The sequence below is a fragment of the Diabrotica virgifera genome, chromosome 7, assembly GCF_917563875.1.
Source record: "Diabrotica virgifera virgifera chromosome 7, PGI_DIABVI_V3a".
NCBI classification, from domain to species: domain Eukaryota; kingdom Metazoa; phylum Arthropoda; class Insecta; order Coleoptera; family Chrysomelidae; genus Diabrotica; species Diabrotica virgifera.
The window spans coordinates 162,998,444-163,023,541 of NC_065449.1; the positions used below are offsets into that span (position 1 = coordinate 162,998,444).

At 35.7% G+C, this 25,098-nt stretch overlaps 1 protein-coding gene across 2 annotated transcripts in view; it reads left to right on the forward strand.

The window, feature by feature from the left end:
- Positions 1 to 23,961, forward strand: part of LOC126888838 (zinc finger protein 420-like) — a 39,920-nt gene extending 15,959 nt beyond the window's left edge. The window contains exons 2-3 of one of the 2 annotated variants that reach the window (XM_050657262.1): positions 22,062 to 22,493; positions 23,166 to 23,961. In XM_050657262.1, the coding sequence (XP_050513219.1) occupies positions 22,062 to 22,493; positions 23,166 to 23,716 (983 nt within the window). In that variant the 3' untranslated portion in view covers positions 23,717 to 23,961. Of the gene's footprint in view, positions 1 to 22,061 lie in introns of both variants that reach the window. The other variant, XM_050657261.1, reaches the window with a different exon arrangement.
- The last annotated feature ends 1,137 nt before the right edge of the window (positions 23,962 to 25,098 follow it).

Below are 25,098 nucleotides of genomic sequence, written 5' to 3' on the forward strand. Positions count from 1 at the left end.
AAAATATTGAATAGGTGTATTTTGCAGTTTTACGATCTGATGTTCGTATTTATAATTTTTAATTTACCCCCCACCCCTCTCCGTGGGGTGTCACGAGCCCTTAAGGAGGTGGGATGGGGGATTTCATTTAAAATCTTAAATAGGAGCCCCCAATTTTTATTGCAGATTTGGATTCTTTGCGTAAAAATAAGCAACTTTTATTCGACATATTTTTTCGAATTATGGATAGATGCTATACTCGGAGAAAAATGATTGTTTCAAATGGAAAATTAAATTAAAAAATGAGAAGTCCCCCACTTTATGGAAAAATTAACTTAACCTTTTTCTGATTTTAGCACATAATGTTCACAATCCAATAGGTTCCCATAACGCTCGAGTAACTGCAAATTTAGTATACTGTCCTCCCCGACTATGAGGATTTATTGATGAAAAACATGGATAGAACGCACATAACTTTTTTATTATCTCACATAAGTAAATGAATCGAAAAGGAAAATGTTAAGCAAGCCTAAGTCTACAATCGAGTATTAATTCTAATATTTTACACATGCTAGAATATTCCACAGGGTGTTCCAAACTTTAAGAAAAAAACACAGTATGATTGGTACACCCGGTATAAAATGGTATTTACCTGTCTAGCAACAATATTACTACAACGATATTCTTAAATAATAAGGCTATAACATACTAAAAGAATCACTCAAATCGGACTACTGGTTTATGAAATACGAGACATCAAACATGTCCCATTTTTAACGTGTTCGGCTAATTTTGCCGGTGTGTGTATATTTTCAATTGCAAAAACGCGGTTGTTGCCAAAGAAATATTCACCTGCTTAAGATCTCAATATTTTCATTTTTATGTATATTTTCGATAAATGTATTGATAAATTCAAATTTCAGTTAAACACCCCCCTAAAATGGCATTTGAAAATTATTCAAATTTGTTTATAATTTGTTTTTTTAATAACGTCGCGGGGATTAAGTATTTTGAAATGCCGTTTCGATCATTGGGTTCCTGGGATTTTTTTTACTAATTAACAAAAATTTTTTGTCGTTTTTTCTTCTTCTTTTTCTTCTTGGAGTTATATTACTACGGGCCCTTTTAGGGTTAATTTTATTAAGAATGTCGAATCTCTGAGTTGTAGATTCTAGACCTAAAAATATTAAGATTTAACTAAAATCTTTTAAATAAAATGTGGCTACTTACTGAGTTACAGGGTGTTTTATTTAAAAATTTAAAAATTATTTTTACCAAGTACTTTAAAACTATTTGACATATCCTTATCATACTTGGCAGAAAGTGTGGCTATTATACACCCTATTAAATTGTGATTAATAAACGTTTCTAGCTAGTGCCAGAGACGTACGACAGGGGGGTAGTGAATGATTGACCCTTCCCAAATTCTACGCCACTGAATGAATTACTATTGTAGCGAAATTTTTCGATTCTCCAATACTTTGTATGTAAATAACTTTATTAGTATTGATAAAGTCATCAGTTTGAGAGATATTGGAAGTTTAAAATGAATGAATGAATGAATCAAAATAACTATGCCGTTTCATTTTTAACGTCCAATATCTCGAAAACTAATGACTTAATCAATACCAGTAAAGAGTATATTATTTACATAGAAAGTATTGGAGAATCGAAAAAGTTCGCTAAAATAGTAATTCCCTAAGTGGCGTAGAATTTGGGAAGGGTCAACCATTAACTGGATCCTGTCGTACGCCTCTGGTGGTAGCTAGAAACTTTTATTTATCACAATTTAGTAGACTGTATAGTACCCACACTTTCTGTAAGGTATGATAAGGATACGTCAAATAGTTTGAAAGTACTTGGTGAAAATAATTTTTAAATAAAACACCCTGTAACTCAGTAAGTAGCCGCATTTTATTTAAGTGATTTTAGACCAATCTTGATATTTTTAGGTCTAGAATCTACAACTTAGAGATTCGACATTCTTAATGAAACTTAACCCAAAAAGGGCCCGTAGTAATACAATGCCAAGAAAAAAAAGAAGAGGAAAAAAAGACAAAAAAATTTGTTAATTAGTGAAAAATTCCCAGGAACCCAATTATCGAAACGGCATTTTAAAATATTTAATCACCGCGACGTTATTAAAACAACAAATTACAAACAAATTTAAATTATTTTCAAATGCAATTTTAGGGGGCAGTTTAATTGAAATTTAAATTTATCAATACATTTATCGAAAATATACATAAAAATAAAAATAATAAGATTTAATACAGGTGAATATTTCTTTGGCAACAACCGCGTTTTTGCAATTGAAAATATAGTAACATTTAATAAATAAATTCAATATCTCAAAAAATATTAAATATTTTTCGACCAATTTTTTTTTGCTTAATACTGATAACATAGCACAACTTATCCTGTAAAATAAGATATCGTATAGTGCTTATTTAAAACGCTAAAAATAATTTTTTGCAAATTTGTTATTAAAGTTTTATGTATAATTATTTAAATAAATAGGGGGTCAAATTTAATTTAGTAAGACTTATGTGAAAGATTTAACCTTCAACTTTACAGAAAATAATCCTATAGACCTTCATTAGTAATTGAATGACCTCAGCAGTTAAAAAAGTATTTTTTTTTGCAAAAATGACCCCTTTTTAATTATTTAAACAATGATCCCCTTGTATGATTTGGATACTTTCTTGAAAATATCTTTTGTACCCACCTAAACTTTGATATAAAATTTGTTTCAACCTGTACGAATTTACATTTTGATTTACATGTAGTGTAATTTTATTTTACTAGACTATGTATACATAAATAGCATATTGCATACGCATCGCGTATATGATATAGGTATTTACTGCACTTCTTTTTGGATGGCGAAAAAGCATTGAGCTCGTAATTTATTTATTATAAGAAGTTTTCACTTCTGTCGGCACTCCCACGAGTGCCTTCAATTTTTTTTTCTAAGAACTTTTCTAAGTGCTTTATTTTTCTAAGCACTTCTAAGCAAGACTGTATTTAGATTGTTTTTATATTAAGATTTTATTATTTGACTAATTCTGTTGAGGTTTTTATACTGTAAATTGTACTAAAAGTGGGCAAGGCCCGTTAATAAATAAATAATAATAACAAAACAATTAAGAGGCAATATTAATTTATTGCAAGTCGGGTATAAATTGGTTAGGTGTGGAACTAAAATTAAGCCTTTCGGTATTTTGATTTGCTAGACGTAACACTCTAGTTATAATAAAAATAAAAAGGAAAAGATTCCTCTCATTGGCTGTATACCATAATAAAAAACTTACTAAGGAAGTAAAACTTCTCCTGTAGGTAGATGGTATATAAATTTATTAAATTTCTTTTCTAAACAGATCCAAGTTGGATTAAAGTGGGTACATCACTAGTACAAAACAACAAACGTTTTCGGACTAATCAGTCCATCATCAGATTGAAACTTCAGATCCAAAGTAGTTGGAACTAGCTACATAGTTAGGTCGAATGACGTTAACATTACAAAAATTAAGCCATTTCATTTCGGCTACAACAATGTCGACAATAAGTTGATGTTAAAAGAATACAATTAGACTATAATGTAGTCTTCATCTTAGCTTCAAACTCTAGTTACAGGTTCATTGAGGCCATAATTACATTGAAGAAATGGTACATGAAAAGTGTTTTCAACTGCATTTCGAGTACTGTATGAAGGAACTTTAAAACCAACCTTAGACAATAAATAATGACTATTTGCTGTACCATTTAACAAACTATACAGCATTTTCAAATCATGGTGATAACGACGTTCTTCCAGGGTATTGATATTTATATTCGTCGCCTTAGTACTATAACTTGATAACTCCAAAATTGACGTTTTTGAGATAACTATTTCACAAGATGTATTTTATTTGCCTCCATATTGTGTAAAAACTTGATAACTCGCTCCAAACGGGTTATGTATTTATTTATGATTGACGAAAGTTGATAAAACTCAAATACTTCTAATATTCAGTGCTAAAACTTGACAAGATAAGTTATCAAGTTATTGTTTAATCGAAATAATCGTGAATACGACATACATTGAATGCTACAACTAGCTAACCCTAGTTATCTAGTTGTAGCACATGTTTTTCTGAAACCATTGAGCTTACCACGTCTAATTGCTATCTGTTTATTCGGTTCATGTTAATGCAAAAATTCAAGAATTTTTAGCAGATCTGGCAACCCCCATGGCAGAGGGCTAATTTTCACCAAAATAATGCTTAAAATATTAGTTCTGTTAAAAAGTTCACTTAAATGCAACTTGGCACGACATGCGACATTACCAAATGTTAACATTATAGTAGTGCTAAAAGTTGATCACTTTAATTTTTCATGTTATTTTCCATATTGGAATAGAAATTTTCATCGTATTCCTAAATAGATCAGTAGCCAAAAAGTTAATGAACAGTATTTTAGAGCTGCAGAGTGAATTCCATATTTACCAATATCATGAACTACTAATTTTGAGTTATCAAGTTATAGTATTAAGGCGACGATATGCTCTAATTTCTTCATAACTGTAAAACCTGTTACTCCCATTAATAGCTCTAATGTTAAATCCCGAAAACCTAAGGAATTTATTTTGAACTTTTTCAATTTTTTCTGCGTAAACATAGTAAGGTGACCAAATACTACAACAGTATTCCAAGTGAGGTCTAACAAGAGAACAGTATTTATAACAATTTTAGGGTATTGGGACTTTTAAAATTATAGCAGTTTCGTTTCATGAAGCCAAGCACCTCTAATGCCTTTGAAATAATAAAATCAATATGATCTGCTAATTTTAGCGATTTGTCAAACCGTATTCCAAGATCTCTTATTGTACAATCTAGTGGTGTGTTCGGGATCCTTACTACTTGGTACATTCCTATTAGGTAGCTTTCCAGCCATTCAAGCAGTTTCCCATTGATTCCAGCAGCTTCTAATTTAGACAATATGATGTTATGATTTATCCTGTCAAATACCTTGGAGAAGTCTATATAAATAGAATCAATTTGATACCCACCGTCCAAAGCACTTGACAACGCATCCAAATAGCAAAGAAGATTTTATTCCGAAGATTTGTGTTTCTGAAAACCATATTGCTCATCTACTGGAAACAATTTGAAACATACCGAGAGGCAGTCCGACACAAAGCTTTCAAATAACTTAGGAATAGTACTTAATATAGAAATGATGTCTAGATATGAGGTCTGTAATTTGTAATGTCGGATCTACTACCAGCTTTATGAATTGGCGTTAAAAAACTTAATTTTCAAGGATCAGGAAAGCAACCAGTATACAAAGAAGAATTAAAATTTTTCCACAATGGTCTTGCCAAAATAAAACTGCATTTATTTAAATATATAGGAGGTATATTGTCAAGACCAGGACCTCTTTCACATCTCATGTCATCATTTTTTCATATACTTGAGATATTGTAATATTATAGGAATTTATTGTTATATTGGTGGTGGGAGGTAAAACACGTTTACTGATTGCTTTCTCAGAATAAACTGATGAGAAATATAATGCAAAAGCATTTGCAATATCACTTGGAGTTGTATAAGTGATATTGTTTAAAGAAATTTCATTTGGTAAACCTGTCCTCGTTCGTTTAGAATTTACAAATGACCAAAACGATTTAATGTTACTATGAATGGAATTCTCAGTTTTTTCTATAAAGTTATTATGACAAGTTTTTGGTTAGAGCTTTACATTTACTTCTAAGGCTCGAGAATGCATTGTAATCATTTAGAGAGGAACTAACTTTAAATTTTAAATGTGATAACTTGTTTTCAATTACTAGAGTCTTTAGTTCTGGCGAGAACCATTTTAGAAATTTTTTTGTTGACATAATTTTCTTTGGCATACAAATTTCAAAAGCACAGTACGTGACTTCGTAGAATCTATTTAACATCTTATCTAGATTTTGATTTTCAAGAATTTGATCCCAGTTAATATAAGAAAGGTAATCATTCAAGGCATTAAAATCGGTGTTATTAATATCCAAATAGTAAGAGCTGTTCTGGTTTGTTGAGGAGTTATTACTACAATGAAAATCTTTTATGGCAATGTTCAAGGCAGGGTGATGCCTATCTAATGGAACTAATTCCTCATCAGAAGCTACAACTTGAATATAACTCATTATTATGAATAGAACTCATAGAACTTATTATATGTTACTACAGGTTTTAAAAGCTAATCCTTTAAAAAAAAGTCTGTTTTAACTCAAACTGATATACGAAATTCTATTATTTATTTGTTTTAAATCCGTAAATTTTTGCTTTTCTTCATACATGTCCTGCATACCATAACGTATAAACATCTTTTTTTATTTTTGCTTGTCCATTCCATCTAATATCTTAAATTCATTTCATCTAATATCTTGAATTCTTGCAATTTTTGCTCATCATTCTTATCTAGTACCTTCGCTAGTTTTTAAATTTTTGCTGTTAAATTAGTATACCTAATTTAGTCAATGAGGGTATTTGGCTCCGAATTCCATCTTACTGCATCAATTTACTTGATATTTTCAGAGTAAGTAGGTAATAGCTCAACAAACAAAGTCTAACCAATATCCTATGCCGCTTTTATCTCGGAAAATTTTTGGTCAAAATAACCACGGAAGTGGAAGCTAGAGAATCTAATTCTAAGCAACAATAACAATTGTTTTTTTTTTGTTTTTGATAACTCGATCCTTTTTGAGTTATTCGTGGTTGAAAATTGGCCATTTTCATTGAAAAATGGCACCCTTTCGGATAGTTTCTTGCGAATAACTTAAAAGTTATTCACCTGACAAAAAATGATCTACAGGGTGGAACAAAGAAAAGAGTTCACTTGAATACCCTTTCAAATGAGCTACCACACGACCCCTATTTCCATTTTAAAATAAGGGGTTGGGAAAGTGGAACGGATGTGGTTGACACATGACAGACGTATGTATCGTAAAAATGTGTCCCCCTTAGAACAAAAATCGACCTGCTTCGGCATTTCCTTAAAATCTAATAACTGCCGCCAAATATCGATGTTGGGATCTTTTCGTTGGCCCACCCTGTATACTTAAAACATTTTTGTAGCTTATGAAAAAACAAAGCGATTTATTTCTTCATAAATCTTCTAGTTATAATACAAAAAGAGATATGGTAGGTGAAAAGAGATTTTTTTTGTGCATGCTCCAAGCGGTGTATTCAACCTAAGATAACAGAGAAATTGTCGATTTTAGGGGTATAATGCTACCAATACTTTTTGTAGTGCTTGAAAAGACCTTTAAAATAAGTACTGTCAAATGTTGATTACATTCAAACTAAACGAGATATGGTACAAAAAAATTGAAGACTAATGTATTTTAAGAAAAAATTAGAAGTATATTTAACCCCTCATCCACCCGAATTTAAATGCATCATTTTCCTATCTATTTGATCTTTTAATAAAACCTCCCGAATAACAGCCTATCCCGAAAAAAAAGAATCCTGCGTAGTGACGAGAAAAACTTTATTTCATTGCCCCCCCCCCCTTGCAGGGTTGCTGGATCCACCGTTGCTCTAGATTTCAATTATGTCTTTCTGCCACAGCATTTAAGTTCATAATAACAGATTTACAAAATTCATCTTTTCAAAATATAAACATTAAACTTAAAAACAAAGCAAAAGTTAGGTTAACATGAATTAACTGACATGACAGAACCCTAAATAACATAATATGTAATTTTCTTGATACATCATACCACTTTACATATTACGTTTTGACGACTGTAATCTGATATGTACGTAATTCTGAACTTTACACATGTATGTAATCACTTTACGTAACTTGTAAATGATACATCATAGCCCCCAATAACTGAAATAATATAATTAACTCGTCGCCGAGGTCAAGGGAGCCAACACAAATTTATCGAAACTGAGTTAAGTGCATAGGATGTATTTAAAACCCTCAAAAAATGCCGTGATCAATGGATTTGAGTCACAAATGTCTTTTCTATACTACTTATTTTATAATTGGCCAATAGACCTAGCACACAAAACAGTCAACAACAATAAGCCGCTTATGTTCATTGACTTCCATAATTTATTGATCTCTAGCTTACAGGAATTCAAAGTCAACAAATCGAGTGGCATAACTCTGTTGGCCACTCAATATAATATACAGTATGGTGCAAATGAAAGGAATAAATTCGTTATTTCGTAAACCGGCGACTTTTAGGAAAAATCCCGAAACGGGTCGATTTTTATTTTTAAATTATGATATTTTGGCATATATGGCATACTAGCGACGTCATCCATCTGGGCGTGATGACGTAATCGATGATTTTTTTAAATGAGAATAGGAGTCGTGTGCTAGCTCATTTGAAAGGTTATTATTAACTATTTAGATGGGAAATAAACCACAATTAAATTGAAAAAAATAATTTTATTAACGTTTCGACGCCCAAATCGGGTGTCGTTGACAAAATACAAAATTGTACTACTAAATTAAACAAAAATGTTGTTGCTAAGTAAAAAATTCTTCTAATAATTTATGACTCATTTATATTGGCAATTCAGACATATATTATACATTTTAAAGTAGAAGACTTTAAAATGATATTGCCAATATTTATGAGTTGCGTTCCTGGGACGACTTTACTGAAAGATAGTTCATTCGATTACATGAAATCAACCCCAACTCAAGAATATTCGTCACGAAAAAATCATAGCATGTGATCTGTCTTTAAAAAGACAACCAAATGCAATGATGACAGTAAAATTCTCGCGTTAGAGATTCCATAGTAAATCACGAGGGAAAACCAGGAAAAAATCTCGTGATACTATCCCGACATCGTAAGTATTTGGTCTTACATTTAATTTACTCTCAAAAAATAATATCAAATTCTGACTTTAATAATAGTCTCCCATTTTATACCGCTGTGGCTTTGGGAGTATAGCAGGGTAGTCTGCTATATCTAGGGCCTACGGTATACAAGGAAGGTAACAGAGCCAGTGCTATGCTTCAACCGCCTATTATTATTCCTGGTTTTACCCAAGGTACTTATTTTATTCAAGCTGAGTCGACCTGGGGCCTATAAACATTTTTAAAAATGTCTAGTTGTTCTTGCCGGCGGTAGGATTTGAACTCAGGACCACCGGCACGGCAGCCAAGCACACTGCCGCTTCGCTACGCCGGCCCTCATTCTGACTTTAATATGTTTAAATGATAAATAATATTAATACATATGTAGATATACAATAAGTAATACTAAAATATAAAATATGTACTAACTCGAGATGTTATTGATTTACTAATCATGGTATTTTCTTTCTATTGACTTTCTCTTTTAGTATGGGTAACCACATCCTACTGCATTCTACCGAGGAATTTGCGACACAATTGGTTTCATTTAGCATAATTAGAGCCGCTTCTTTGATTTTTTAGCTAAATTAGCTGTGGTTGCCCATACTGAAAGAGGAAGTCAGTAGAAAGAAAATACCACGATTAGTAAGTCAATAACTTATCGAGTTAGTATATATTTTATATTTTAGTATTACTTATTGTATATCTACATATGTATTAATATTATTTATCATTTAAACCTATTAAAGTCAGAATGAGGGCCGGCGTAGCGAAGCGGTAGTGTGCTTGGCTGCCGTGCCGGTGGTCCGGAGTTCAAATCCTACCGCCGGCGCCGGCAAGAACAACTAGACATTTTTAAAAATGTTTATAGACCCCAGGTCGACTCATCCTGAATAAAATGAGTACATTGGGTAAAACCAGGGGTAATAATAGGCGGTTAAAGCGTAGCACTGGCCCTGTTACCTTCCTTGTATACCGTAGGCCCTAGATATAGCAGACTTCCCTGCTATACACCTAAAGCCACAGCGGTATAAAATGGGAGACTATTATTAAAGTCAGAATTTGGTATTATTTTTTGAGAGTAAATTAAATGTAAGACCAAATACTTACGATGTCGGGATAGTATCACGAGATTTTTTTCTGGTTTTCCCTCGTGATTTACTATGGAATCTCTAACGCGAGAATTTTACTGTCATCATTGCATTTGGTTGTCTTTTTAAAGACAGATCACATGCTATGATTTTTTCGTGACGAATATTCTTGAGTTGGGGTTGATTTCATGTAATCGACTGAACTATCTTTCAGTAAAGTCGTCCCAGGAACGCAACTCATAAATATTGGCAATATCATTTTAAATTCTTCTCTCTTAAAATGTATAATATATGTCTGAATTGCCAATATAAATGAGTCATAAATTATTAGAAGAATTTTTTACTTAGCAACAACATTTTTGTTTAATTTAGTAGTACAATTTTGTATTTTGTCAACGACACCCGATTTGGGCGTCGAAACGTTAATAAAAATTTTTTTTTCAATTTAATTGGGGCTTATTTCCCATCTAAATAGTTAATAATAACCTTTCAAATGAGCTAGCACACGACCCCTATTCTCATTTAAAAAAAATCATCGATTACGTCATCACGCCCAGATGGATGACGTCGCTAGTATGCCATATATGCCAAAATATCATAATTTAAAAATAAAAATCGACCCGTTTCGGGATTTTTCCTAAAAGTCGCCGGTTTACGAAATAACGAATTTATTCCTTTCATTTGCACCATACTGTATATTATATTGAGTGGTCAACAGAGTTATGCCACTCGATTTGTTGACTTTGAATTCCTGTAAGCTAGAGATAAATAAATTATGGAAGTTAATGAACATAAGCGGCTTATTGTTGTTGACTGTTTTGTGTGCTAGGTCTATTGGCCAATTATTATAAAATAAGTAGTATAGAAAAGACATTTTTGACTCAAATCCATTGATCACGGCATTTTTTGAGGGTTTTAAATACATCCTATGCACTTAACTCAGTTTCAATAAATTTGTGTTGGCTCCCTTGACCTCGGCGACGAGTTAATTATATTATTTTAGTTATTGGGGGCTATGATGTATCATTTACGATTTACGTAAAGTGATTACATACATGTGTAAAGTTCAGAATTACGTACATATCAGATTACAGTCGTCAAAACGTAATATGTAAAGTGGTATGATGTATCAAGAAAATTACATATTATGTTATTTAGGGTTCTGTCATGTCAGTTAATTCATGTTAACCTAACTTTTTGCTTTGTTTTTAAGTTTAATGTTTATATTTTGAAAAGATGAATTTTGTAAATCTGTTATTATGAACTTAAATGCTGTGGCAGAAAGACATAATTGAAATCTAGAGCAACGGTGGATCCAGCAACCCTGCAAGGGGGGGGGGGGAGCAATGAAATAAAGTTTTTCTAGTCACTACGCAGGATTCTTTTTCGGGATAGGCTGTTATTCGGGAGGTTTTATTAAAAGATCAAATAGATAGGAAAATGATGCATTTAAATTCGGGTGGATGAAGGGTTAAATATACTTCTAATTTTTTCTTAAAATACATTAGTCTTCAATTTTTTTGTACCATATCTCGCTTAGTTTGAATGTAATCAACATTTAACAGTACTTATTTTAAAGGTCTTTTCAAGCACTACAAAAAGTATTGGTAGCATTATACCCCTAAAATCGACAATTTCTCTGTTATCTTACTTTGAATACACTGCTTGGAGCATGCACAAAAAATCTCTTTTCACCTACCATATCTCTTTTTGTATTATAACTAGAAGATTTATGAAGAAATAAATCGCTTTGTTTTTTCATAAGCTACAAAAATGATTTAAGTATACAGGGTGGGCCAAAGAAAAGATACCAACCTCGATATTTGGCGGTAGTTATTAGATTTTAAGGAAATGCCGAAGCAGGTCGATTTTTGTTCTAAGGGGGACACATTTTTACGATACATACATCTGTCATGTGTCAACCACATCCGTTCCACTTTCCCAACACTTTATTTTAAAATGGAAATAGGGGTCGTGTGGTAGCTCATTTGAAAGGGTATTCAAGTGAACTCTTTTCTTTGTTCCACCCTGTAGATCATTTTTTGTTAGGTGAATAACTTTTAAGGTATTCGCAAGAAACTATCCAAAAGGGTGCCATTTTTCAATGAAAATGGCTAATTTTCAACCACGAATAACTCAAAAAGGATCGAGTTATCAAAAACAAAAATAAAAACAATTGTTATTGTTGCTTAGAATTAGATTCTCTAGCTTCCACTTCGGTGGTTATTTTGACCAAAAATTTTCCGAGATAGAAGCGGTATAGGATATAGGTTAGACTTTGTTTGTTGAGCTATTACCTACTTACTGTGAAAATATCAAGTAAATTGATGCAGTAGGATGGAATTCGGAGCCAAATACCCTCATTGACTAAATTAGGTATTCTAATTTAACAGCAAAAATTTAAAAACTAGCGAAGGTACTAGATAAGAATGATGAGCAAAAATTGCATGAATTCAAGATATTAGATGAAATGAATTTAAGATATTAGATGGAATGGACAAGCAAAAATAAAAAAAGATATATATACGTTATGGTATGCAGAACATGTAGGCACAGCTTTTAGGGTTTGTCCCGAAGAAAAGCAAACATTTATGGATTTAAAACAAATAAATAATAGAATTTCGTATATCAGTTTGAGTTAAAACAAACTTTTTTTAAAGGATTAGCTTTTAAAACCTGTAGTAATATATAATAAGAAAATAATCCTGTAATTTTGTAATACAAAGAACAAAAAAAATGAAAAATCTGTAAATATCCTCTTTTAAATATATAGATTTACATACATTTTGCTTAATCTCGAAAAGAAGGAATATGTACTTATACCAGAACGATTTTTTATTAAATATCTTCTTAAACAAACATAATAGGGATATTTCAGTTGAATCTAGTAAACTAATATTTTTTAAAAAAAATGAATAACCATTTTCAATTTCGTTGCAAAACGAAAATACAGCCGAACCATATTCCAGTCCAATCAGAGAGTGCTGCAAGCACCTCTACCGGTTTCGAAACTTATTAGTCTCTCATCAGGAGGCACATATGCTGCTCTCCCCGATCCAACCAAAACAAACCCCAGCGTGCAGTCCCGAATTGCAACGAACGAAATGGCATAGATACCCTAGCGGCAACTGCTAGCAAAAGACTAAGTTTTCACTCTAATGGCATATAACATATCCCACCAGAATGAAGACAATGGGAACCTTCTCTGGTTACACCTCCGAGGCTTCTACAATTTGCAAGCCATACGGATGCTGAGACTAAGGAAGATGAGGGAATTCTACAATTTACAATTCACGTCACATCTGCTCAGCGCGGTAAAGTTCCAACGAGACTGGTTCCCTTCATACTCCACACAGAGTAAATGTAAATAAAAAATGAATAACCATTTTCAATTTCGTTGCAAAACGAAAATACAGCCGAACCATATTCCAGTCCAATCAGAGAGTGCTGCAAGCACCTCTACCGGTTTCGAAACTTATTAGTCTCTCATCAGGAGGCACATATGCTGCTCTCCCCGATCCAACCAAAACAAACCCCAGCGTGCAGTCCCGAATTGCAACGAACGAAATGGCATAGATACCCTAGCGGCAACTGCTAGCAAAAGACTAAGTTTTCACTCTAATGGCATATAACATATCCCACCAGAATGAAGACAATGGGAACCTTCTCTGGTTACACCTCCGAGGCTTCTACAATTTGCAAGCCATACGGATGCTGAGACTAAGGAAGATGAGGGAATTCTACAATTTACAATTCACGTCACATCTGCTCAGCGCGGTAAAGTTCCAACGAGACTGGTTCCCTTCATACTCCACACAGAGTAAATGTAAATAAAAAATGAATAACCATTTTCAATTTCGTTGCAAAACGAAAATACAGCCGAACCATATTCCAGTCCAATCAGAGAGTGCTGCAAGCACCTCTACCGGTTTCGAAACTTATTAGTCTCTCATCAGGAGGCACATATGCTGCTCTCCCCGATCCAACCAAAACAAACCCCAGCGTGCAGTCCCGAATTGCAACGAACGAAATGGCATAGATACCCTAGCGGCAACTGCTAGCAAAAGACTAAGTTTTCACTCTAATGGCATATAACATATCCCACCAGAATGAAGACAATGGGAACCTTCTCTGGTTACACCTCCGAGGCTTCTACAATTTGCAAGCCATACGGATGCTGAGACTAAGGAAGATGAGGGAATTCTACAATTTACAATTCACGTCACATCTGCTCAGCGCGGTAAAGTTCCAACGAGACTGGTTCCCTTCATACTCCACACAGAGTAAATGTAAATAAAAAATGAATAACCATTTTCAATTTCGTTGCAAAACGAAAATACAGCCGAACCATATTCCAGTCCAATCAGAGAGTGCTGCAAGCACCTCTACCGGTTTCGAAACTTATTAGTCTCTCATCAGGAGGCACATATGCTGCTCTCCCCGATCCAACCAAAACAAACCCCAGCGTGCAGTCCCGAATTGCAACGAACGAAATGGCATAGATACCCTAGCGGCAACTGCTAGCAAAAGACTAAGTTTTCACTCTAATGGCATATAACATATCCCACCAGAATGAAGACAATGGGAACCTTCTCTGGTTACACCTCCGAGGCTTCTACAATTTGCAAGCCATACGGATGCTGAGACTAAGGAAGATGAGGGAATTCTACAATTTACAATTCACGTCACATCTGCTCAGCGCGGTAAAGTTCCAACGAGACTGGTTCCCTTCATACTCCACACAGAGTAAATGTAAATAAAAAATGAATAACCATTTTCAATTTCGTTGCAAAACGAAAATACAGCCGAACCATATTCCAGTCCAATCAGAGAGTGCTGCAAGCACCTCTACCGGTTTCGAAACTTATTAGTCTCTCATCAGGAGGCACATATGCTGCTCTCCCCGATCCAACCAAAACAAACCCCAGCGTGCAGTCCCGAATTGCAACGAACGAAATGGCATAGATACCCTAGCGGCAACTGCTAGCAAAAGACTAAGTTTTCACTCTAATGGCATATAACATATCCCACCAGAATGAAGACAATGGGAACCTTCTCTGGTTACACCTCCGAGGCTTCTACAATTTGCAAGCCATACGGATGCTGAGACTAAGGAAGATGAGGGAATTCTACAATTTACAATTCACGTCACATCTGCTCAGCGCGGTAAAGTTCCAACGAGACTGGTTCCCTTCATACTCCACACAGAGTAAATGTAAATAAAAAATGAATAACCATTTTCAATTTCGTTGCAAAACGAAAATACAGCCGAACCATATTCCAGTCCAATCAGAGAGTGCTGCAAGCACCTCTACCGGTTTCGAAACTTATTAGTCTCTCATCAGGAGGCACATATGCTGCTCTCCCCGATCCAACCAAAACAAACCCCAGCGTGCAGTCCCGAATTGCAACGAACGAAATGGCATAGATACCCTAGCGGCAACTGCTAGCAAAAGACTAAGTTTTCACTCTAATGGCATATAACATATCCCACCAGAATGAAGACAATGGGAACCTTCTCTGGTTACACCTCCGAGGCTTCTACAATTTGCAAGCCATACGGATGCTGAGACTAAGGAAGATGAGGGAATTCTACAATTTACAATTCACGTCACATCTGCTCAGCGCGGTAAAGTTCCAACGAGACTGGTTCCCTTCATACTCCACACAGAGTAAATGTAAATAAAAAATGAATAACCATTTTCAATTTCGTTGCAAAACGAAAATACAGCCGAACCATATTCCAGTCCAATCAGAGAGTGCTGCAAGCACCTCTACCGGTTTCGAAACTTATTAGTCTCTCATCAGGAGGCACATATGCTGCTCTCCCCGATCCAACCAAAACAAACCCCAGCGTGCAGTCCCGAATTGCAACGAACGAAATGGCATAGATACCCTAGCGGCAACTGCTAGCAAAAGACTAAGTTTTCACTCTAATGGCATATAACATATCCCACCAGAATGAAGACAATGGGAACCTTCTCTGGTTACACCTCCGAGGCTTCTACAATTTGCAAGCCATACGGATGCTGAGACTAAGGAAGATGAGGGAATTCTACAATTTACAATTCACGTCACATCTGCTCAGCGCGGTAAAGTTCCAACGAGACTGGTTCCCTTCATACTCCACACAGAGTAAATGTAAATAAAAAATGAATAACCATTTTCAATTTCGTTGCAAAACGAAAATACAGCCGAACCATATTCCAGTCCAATCAGAGAGTGCTGCAAGCACCTCTACCGGTTTCGAAACTTATTAGTCTCTCATCAGGAGGCACATATGCTGCTCTCCCCGATCCAACCAAAACAAACCCCAGCGTGCAGTCCCGAATTGCAACGAACGAAATGGCATAGATACCCTAGCGGCAACTGCTAGCAAAAGACTAAGTTTTCACTCTAATGGCATATAACATATCCCACCAGAATGAAGACAATGGGAACCTTCTCTGGTTACACCTCCGAGGCTTCTACAATTTGCAAGCCATACGGATGCTGAGACTAAGGAAGATGAGGGAATTCTACAATTTACAATTCACGTCACATCTGCTCAGCGCGGTAAAGTTCCAACGAGACTGGTTCCCTTCATACTCCACACAGAGTAAATGTAAATAAAAAATGAATAACCATTTTCAATTTCGTTGCAAAACGAAAATACAGCCGAACCATATTCCAGTCCAATCAGAGAGTGCTGCAAGCACCTCTACCGGTTTCGAAACTTATTAGTCTCTCATCAGGAGGCACATATGCTGCTCTCCCCGATCCAACCAAAACAAACCCCAGCGTGCAGTCCCGAATTGCAACGAACGAAATGGCATAGATACCCTAGCGGCAACTGCTAGCAAAAGACTAAGTTTTCACTCTAATGGCATATAACATATCCCACCAGAATGAAGACAATGGGAACCTTCTCTGGTTACACCTCCGAGGCTTCTACAATTTGCAAGCCATACGGATGCTGAGACTAAGGAAGATGAGGGAATTCTACAATTTACAATTCACGTCACATCTGCTCAGCGCGGTAAAGTTCCAACGAGACTGGTTCCCTTCATACTCCACACAGAGTAAATGTAAATAAAAAATGAATAACCATTTTCAATTTCGTTGCAAAACGAAAATACAGCCGAACCATATTCCAGTCCAATCAGAGAGTGCTGCAAGCACCTCTACCGGTTTCGAAACTTATTAGTCTCTCATCAGGAGGCACATATGCTGCTCTCCCCGATCCAACCAAAACAAACCCCAGCGTGCAGTCCCGAATTGCAACGAACGAAATGGCATAGATACCCTAGCGGCAACTGCTAGCAAAAGACTAAGTTTTCACTCTAATGGCATATAACATATCCCACCAGAATGAAGACAATGGGAACCTTCTCTGGTTACACCTCCTGATGAGAGACTAATAAGTTTCGAAACCGGTAGAGGTGCTTGCAGCACTCTCTGATTGGACTGGAATATGGTTCGGCTGTATTTTCGTTTTGCAACGAAATTGAAAATGGTTATTCATTTTTTATTTACATTTACTCTGTGTGGAGTATGAAGGGAACCAGTCTCGTTGGAACTTTACCGCGCTGAGCAGATGTGACGTGAATTGTAAATTGTAGAATTCCCTCATCTTCCTTAGTCTCAGCATCCGTATGGCTTGCAAATTGTAGAAGCCTCGGAGGTGTAACCAGAGAAGGTTCCCATTGTCTTCATTCTGGTGGGATATGTTATATGCCATTAGAGTGAAAACTTAGTCTTTTGCTAGCAGTTGCCGCTAGGGTATCTATGCCATTTCGTTCGTTGCAATTCGGGACTGCACGCTGGGGTTTGTTTTGGTTGGATCGGGGAGAGCAGCATATGTGCCTCCTGATGAGAGACTAATAAGTTTCGAAACCGGTAGAGGTGCTTGCAGCACTCTCTGATTGGACTGGAATATGGTTCGGCTGTATTTTCGTTTTGCAACGAAATTGAAAATGGTTATTCATTTTTTATTTACATTTACTCTGTGTGGAGTATGAAGGGAACCAGTCTCGTTGGAACTTTACCGCGCTGAGCAGATGTGACGTGAATTGTAAATTGTAGAATTCCCTCATCTTCCTTAGTCTCAGCATCCGTATGGCTTGCAAATTGTAGAAGCCTCGGAGGTGTAACCAGAGAAGGTTCCCATTGTCTTCATTCTGGTGGGATATGTTATATGCCATTAGAGTGAAAACTTAGTCTTTTGCTAGCAGTTGCCGCTAGGGTATCTATGCCATTTCGTTCGTTGCAATTCGGGACTGCACGCTGGGGTTTGTTTTGGTTGGATCGGGGAGAGCAGCATATGTGCCTCCTGATGAGAGACTAATAAGTTTCGAAACCGGTAGAGGTGCTTGCAGCACTCTCTGATTGGACTGGAATATGGTTCGGCTGTATTTTCGTTTTGCAACGAAATTGAAAATGGTTATTCATTTTTTATTTACATTTACTCTGTGTGGAGTATGAAGGGAACCAGTCTCGTTGGAACTTTACCGCGCTGAGCAGATGTGACGTGAATTGTAAATTGTAGAATTCCCTCATCTTCCTTAGTCTCAGCATCCGTATGGCTTGCAAATTGTAGAAGCCTCGGAGGTGTAACCAGAGAAGGTTCCCATTGTCTTCATTCTGGTGGGATATGTTATATGCCATTAGAGTGAAAACTTAGTCTTTTGCTAGCAGTTGCCGCTAGGGTATCTATGCCATTTCGTTCGTTGCAATTCGGGACTGCACGCTGGGGTTTGTTTTGGTTGGATCGGGGAGAGCAGCATATGTGCCTCCTGATGAGAGACTAATAAGTTTTGAAACCGGTAGAGGTGCTTGCAGCACTCTCTGATTGGACTGGAATATGGTTCGGCTGTATTTTCGTTTTGCAACGAAATTGAAAATGGTTATTCATTTTTTATTTACATTTACTCTGTGTGGAGTATGAAGGGAACCAGTCTCGTTGGAACTTTACCGCGCTGAGCAGATGTGACGTGAATTGTAAATTGTAGAATTCCCTCATCTTCCTTAGTCTCAGCATCCGTATGGCTTGCAAATTGTAGAAGCCTCGGAGGTGTAACCAGAGAAGGTTCCCATTGTCTTCATTCTGGTGGGATATGTTATATGCCATTAGAGTGAAAACTTAGTCTTTTGCTAGCAGTTGCCGCTAGGGTATCTATGCCATTTCGTTCGTTGCAATTCGGGACTGCACGCTGGGGTTTGTTTTGGTTGGATCGGGGAGAGCAGCATATGTGCCTCCTGATGAGAGACTAATAAGTTTCGAAACCGGTAGAGGTGCTTGCAGCACTCTCTGATTGGACTGGAATATGGTTCGGCTGTATTTTCGTTTTGCAACGAAATTGAAAATGGTTATTCATTTTTTATTTACATTTACTCTGTGTGGAGTATGAAGGGAACCAGTCTCGTTGGAACTTTACCGCGCTGAGCAGATGTGACGTGAATTGTAAATTGTAGAATTCCCTCATCTTCCTTAGTCTCAGCATCCGTATGGCTTGCAAATTGTAGAAGCCTCGGAGGTGTAACCAGAGAAGGTTCCCATTGTCTTCATTCTGGTGGGATATGTTATATGCCATTAGAGTGAAAACTTAGTCTTTTGCTAGCAGTTGCCGCTAGGGTATCTATGCCATTTCGTTCGTTGCAATTCGGGACTGCACGCTGGGGTTTGTTTTGGTTGGATCGGGGAGAGCAGCATATGTGCCTCCTGATGAGAGACTAATAAGTTTCGAAACCGGTAGAGGTGCTTGCAGCACTCTCTGATTGGACTGGAATATGGTTCGGCTGTATTTTCGTTTTGCAACGAAATTGAAAATGGTTATTCATTTTTTATTTACATTTACTCTGTGTGGAGTATGAAGGGAACCAGTCTCGTTGGAACTTTACCGCGCTGAGCAGATGTGACGTGAATTGTAAATTGTAGAATTCCCTCATCTTCCTTAGTCTCAGCATCCGTATGGCTTGCAAATTGTAGAAGCCTCGGAGGTGTAACCAGAGAAGGTTCCCATTGTCTTCATTCTGGTGGGATATGTTATATGCCATTAGAGTGAAAACTTAGTCTTTTGCTAGCAGTTGCCGCTAGGGTATCTATGCCATTTCGTTCGTTGCAATTCGGGACTGCACGCTGGGGTTTGTTTTGGTTGGATCGGGGAGAGCAGCATATGTGCCTCCTGATGAGAGACTAATAAGTTTCGAAACCGGTAGAGGTGCTTGCAGCACTCTCTGATTGGACTGGAATATGGTTCGGCTGTATTTTCGTTTTGCAACGAAATTGAAAATGGTTATTCATTTTTTATTTACATTTACTCTGTGTGGAGTATGAAGGGAACCAGTCTCGTTGGAACTTTACCGCGCTGAGCAGATGTGACGTGAATTGTAAATTGTAGAATTCCCTCATCTTCCTTAGTCTCAGCATCCGTATGGCTTGCAAATTGTAGAAGCCTCGGAGGTGTAACCAGAGAAGGTTCCCATTGTCTTCATTCTGGTGGGATATGTTATATGCCATTAGAGTGAAAACTTAGTCTTTTGCTAGCAGTTGCCGCTAGGGTATCTATGCCATTTCGTTCGTTGCAATTCGGGACTGCACGCTGGGGTTTGTTTTGGTTGGATCGGGGAGAGCAGCATATGTGCCTCCTGATGAGAGACTAATAAGTTTCGAAACCGGTAGAGGTGCTTGCAGCACTCTCTGATTGGACTGGAATATGGTTCGGCTGTATTTTCGTTTTGCAACGAAATTGAAAATGGTTATTCATTTTTTATTTACATTTACTCTGTGTGGAGTATGAAGGGAACCAGTCTCGTTGGAACTTTACCGCGCTGAGCAGATGTGACGTGAATTGTAAATTGTAGAATTCCCTCATCTTCCTTAGTCTCAGCATCCGTATGGCTTGCAAATTGTAGAAGCCTCGGAGGTGTAACCAGAGAAGGTTCCCATTGTCTTCATTCTGGTGGGATATGTTATATGCCATTAGAGTGAAAACTTAGTCTTTTGCTAGCAGTTGCCGCTAGGGTATCTATGCCATTTCGTTCGTTGCAATTCGGGACTGCACGCTGGGGTTTGTTTTGGTTGGATCGGGGAGAGCAGCATATGTGCCTCCTGATGAGAGACTAATAAGTTTCGAAACCGGTAGAGGTGCTTGCAGCACTCTCTGATTGGACTGGAATATGGTTCGGCTGTATTTTCGTTTTGCAACGAAATTGAAAATGGTTATTCATTTTTTATTTACATTTACTCTGTGTGGAGTATGAAGGGAACCAGTCTCGTTGGAACTTTACCGCGCTGAGCAGATGTGACGTGAATTGTAAATTGTAGAATTCCCTCATCTTCCTTAGTCTCAGCATCCGTATGGCTTGCAAATTGTAGAAGCCTCGGAGGTGTAACCAGAGAAGGTTCCCATTGTCTTCATTCTGGTGGGATATGTTATATGCCATTAGAGTGAAAACTTAGTCTTTTTTCTAATATTTTTTACTCACTTACTTTTTAAAACGAATCCTTCACTGATCACTTGCACAATATAAATTTTAAGACTTCTACCTACAACGTGTTAGTAGTATGCAAGAACTCAATGAACTGGCAATGTGCTGGCAATACTACCACTCAATACATTTACAAAACAAAATATTTATTCCATACCCTCTATTCTTCAAGACAATGAGTTACTTGTATCAGGGTGAAGACTAAACAATCTTACTATCTATGTACACGTGCCATTTAGCTACAACAGCAGGTAGTTAAAGTTAACTTATTTATTATTTGGGTATTTTCCATTTTAAGGTCTATACATAGGATTCTGTCGACCGACAACAACTTGGTTTCACAAATAAAAAATAACATAATAATTATTAATATCATACCAATAATAAACATAACCTAACTAAACGGCAAGTAATTTTCGTAATTTTAGTTTAGAATATTTAAAAATTACGTTTACGCGTGTGTTTACGTAAAAGAAATTACATACGAAGGTAGTGAACCCGTTGGATATCGATGATACATCATACCGATTTTACATACATATGTTATTGGAGATTACAGCCTGTAATTCGAGTTTACCGTATGTAATCACCTTACGTAAAGATACATCACAGCCCCCATTTTCTTTTTTACTCAAATAATTAAATTATAATTTTTGTGTATTTTAGGTTATCTCCAAGATGAAAACAAAATGGAAATTAATGAGACACTAATTGAACGTACGTCTGACGAAGAAAATTATATGAGTCGACACGCTGAAGGAAAAACATTAAATAAAACTATGAAAGTTCTGACAAGTAAAAAACCTTATAAATGTGAGATTTGTTTTAAGCAATTTAGTAAAGCGGGTACTTTCAAAACACATTTGAGAGTGCACACTCAGGAAAAACCTTATAAGTGTGAAATTTGTTTTAAGCAATGTAGTCAAGCAGCTCATTTAAAAAATCATTTGCGAGTGCACACTGGAGAAAAACCTCACAAGTGTGAAATATGTTTTAAGGTATTTTCTCAGGGAAGTGATCTAAAAAAACATTTGAGGGTCCATACTGGAGAAAAGCCTCACAAGTGTGAAATCTGTTTTAAGCAATTTAGTGAAGCAGGTAGTTTAAAAAGACATTTGAGAGTACACACTGGGGAAAAGCCTTATAAATGTGGTATTTGTTCTAAGCGATTTTCTCAATCAGACAGTTTGAAAATGCATTTGAGAGTACACACTGGAGAAAACCCTCACAAGTGTGAAATTTGTTTTAAGGTATTTTCTCAGGGAGGTAATTTGAAACAACATCTGAGAGTGCACACTCTAGAAAAACCTTACCAGTGTAAAATTTGTTTTAAACAGTTTAATAGAACAGATCATTTGAAAACACATTTGAGAGTACACATGGGAGAAAAACCTCACAAGTGTGAAATTTGTTTTAAGCAATTTATTGGAACACATGATTTAAAAAAACATTTGAGGGTCCATACTGGAGAAAACCCTCACAAGTGTGAAATTTGTTTTAAGGTATTTTATCAGGGAAGTAATTTGAAAAAACATTTGAGAGTGCACACTGGAGAAAAAGCTTACCAGTGTGAAATTTGTTTTAAACGGTTTAATAGAGCAGATCATTTGAAAACACATTTGAGAGTGCACACGGGAGAAAAACCTTACCAGTGTGAAATCTGTTTTAAGCAATTTATTGGAACAGATTATTTGAAAAAACATTTGAGGGTCCATACTGGAGAAAAACCCCACAAGTGTGAAATCTGTTTTAAGCAATTTAGTGAAGCAGGTACTTTAAAAAGACATTTGAGAGTACACACTGGGGAAAAGCCTTATAAATGTGAAATTTGTTCTAAGCGATTTCGTCAAGCAGTCACTTTGAAAAAACATCTGAGAGTGCACACTCTAGAAAAACCTTACCAGTGTGAAATTTGTTTTAAACAGTTTAATAGAACAGATCATTTGAAAACACATTTGAGAGTACACACGGGAGAAAAACCTCACAAGTGTGAAATTTGTTTTAAGCAATTTATTGGAACATATGATTTGAAAAAACATTTGAGGGTCCATACTGGAGTAAACCCTCACAAGTGTGAAATTTGTTTTAAGGTATTTTCTCAGGGAAGTAATTTGAAAAAACATTTGAGACTGCACACTGGAGAAAAACCTTACCAGTGTGAAATTTGTTTTAAACAGTTTAATAGAGCAGATCATTTGAAAACACATTTGGGTGTGCACACGGGAGAAAAACCTCACAAGTGTGAAATCTGTTTTAAACAATTTATGGAAACAGATTATTTAAAAAAACATTTGGGGGTCCATACTGGTTGCGCACTTTAAATTATATATATAAACTAAATTAATAAAAAAAAATTTTCATTAGAAATTGTAATAATTAAAACATTGGAATTTGGAAACGATTAAAATAAGGATATTTTTATATAATTATGTTTTGTGGAAATGTTAAATTAATGAACTAACCTCACGTTATAAGTTTTTGTGCTTTTTTATACAATGTTCTTTTATCTTTAATTTCATTGTATTTATAATTATATACTCAGTTTAGCTAATCTTGACGAAGCAAATAAATTTTGCGAAAGCTCGATTGTAACAAAGAGTTTCTCTCATCCTGCCCCTTACACTCACTGCAACCTCAATAAAAACTTGTATCTACATATTATCAGTCAATAATACCAAACTACTTTATATATATTGAGTATATATATATATATATATATATATATATATATATATATATAAACAAACAAGTAGTTTGTATATATATATATATATATATATATATATATATATATATATATATATATATATAACGGCAATTCGGTCAGATGAAATAAAACTCTATTTGTTCTAGGTCTCAATATTTCGTCACTATTTGGTGACTTCTTCAAATAGTGACTTTTTTTTGACTCAAACTAATTCACTCCTGAAGAAGTCACCAAATAGTGACGAAATATTGAGACCTAGAACAAATAGAGTTTTATTTCATCTGACCGAATTGCCGTTATTCAAAAAATCACTATTTAACACAGTACGGTCGAAAATATTTGTACAAATATATATATATATATATATATATATATATATATATATATATATATATATATATATATGTCTTCATATCAAGGCGAGATCCGTTTGTATCATAAGCTATACAAGATGAGATCCGTTTTGCAAGGCGAGATCCGATTTTGGATCTCACCTTGTATTCACGTGTATATAGTGACATCTCGATGTAACAATGGTTAGGGTACAAGGAAATCGATTTTTGTCTGGACCTCATTTTGCACCCCTTTTGGTGAATTTTATATTGCAGTGGTTCCACTAAATCCGCTGTAGAGGGCAGCGCGCGCGATCCGTTGTGTATATGGTAAATATATATTTTGCAGACAACCCGAGATCCGGTAAATTTGGAAACATCGCAAATGAATTTCACGGTCAGCTCTCTCACTCGGCTTATGTCTAGCTTGAATAAGAATGTTTACATTATTTAAGGGCTCTGTCCAGAAAGGCGATTGTCAAATATCTCGAGAACTAGACAGCATATCGAAAAAAATTTGGAATGCTTTTTGAATGGTTTTTCAAAATCTATATACTTATGCAATAGCAGGGTTCTTATTCTGCCTGCGAAAGCGGTGGGTGTAGCAACTTTGAATTTTCAACTGAAACACTTTATTTTTAATTAAATAGTTGAAATTTAGAAT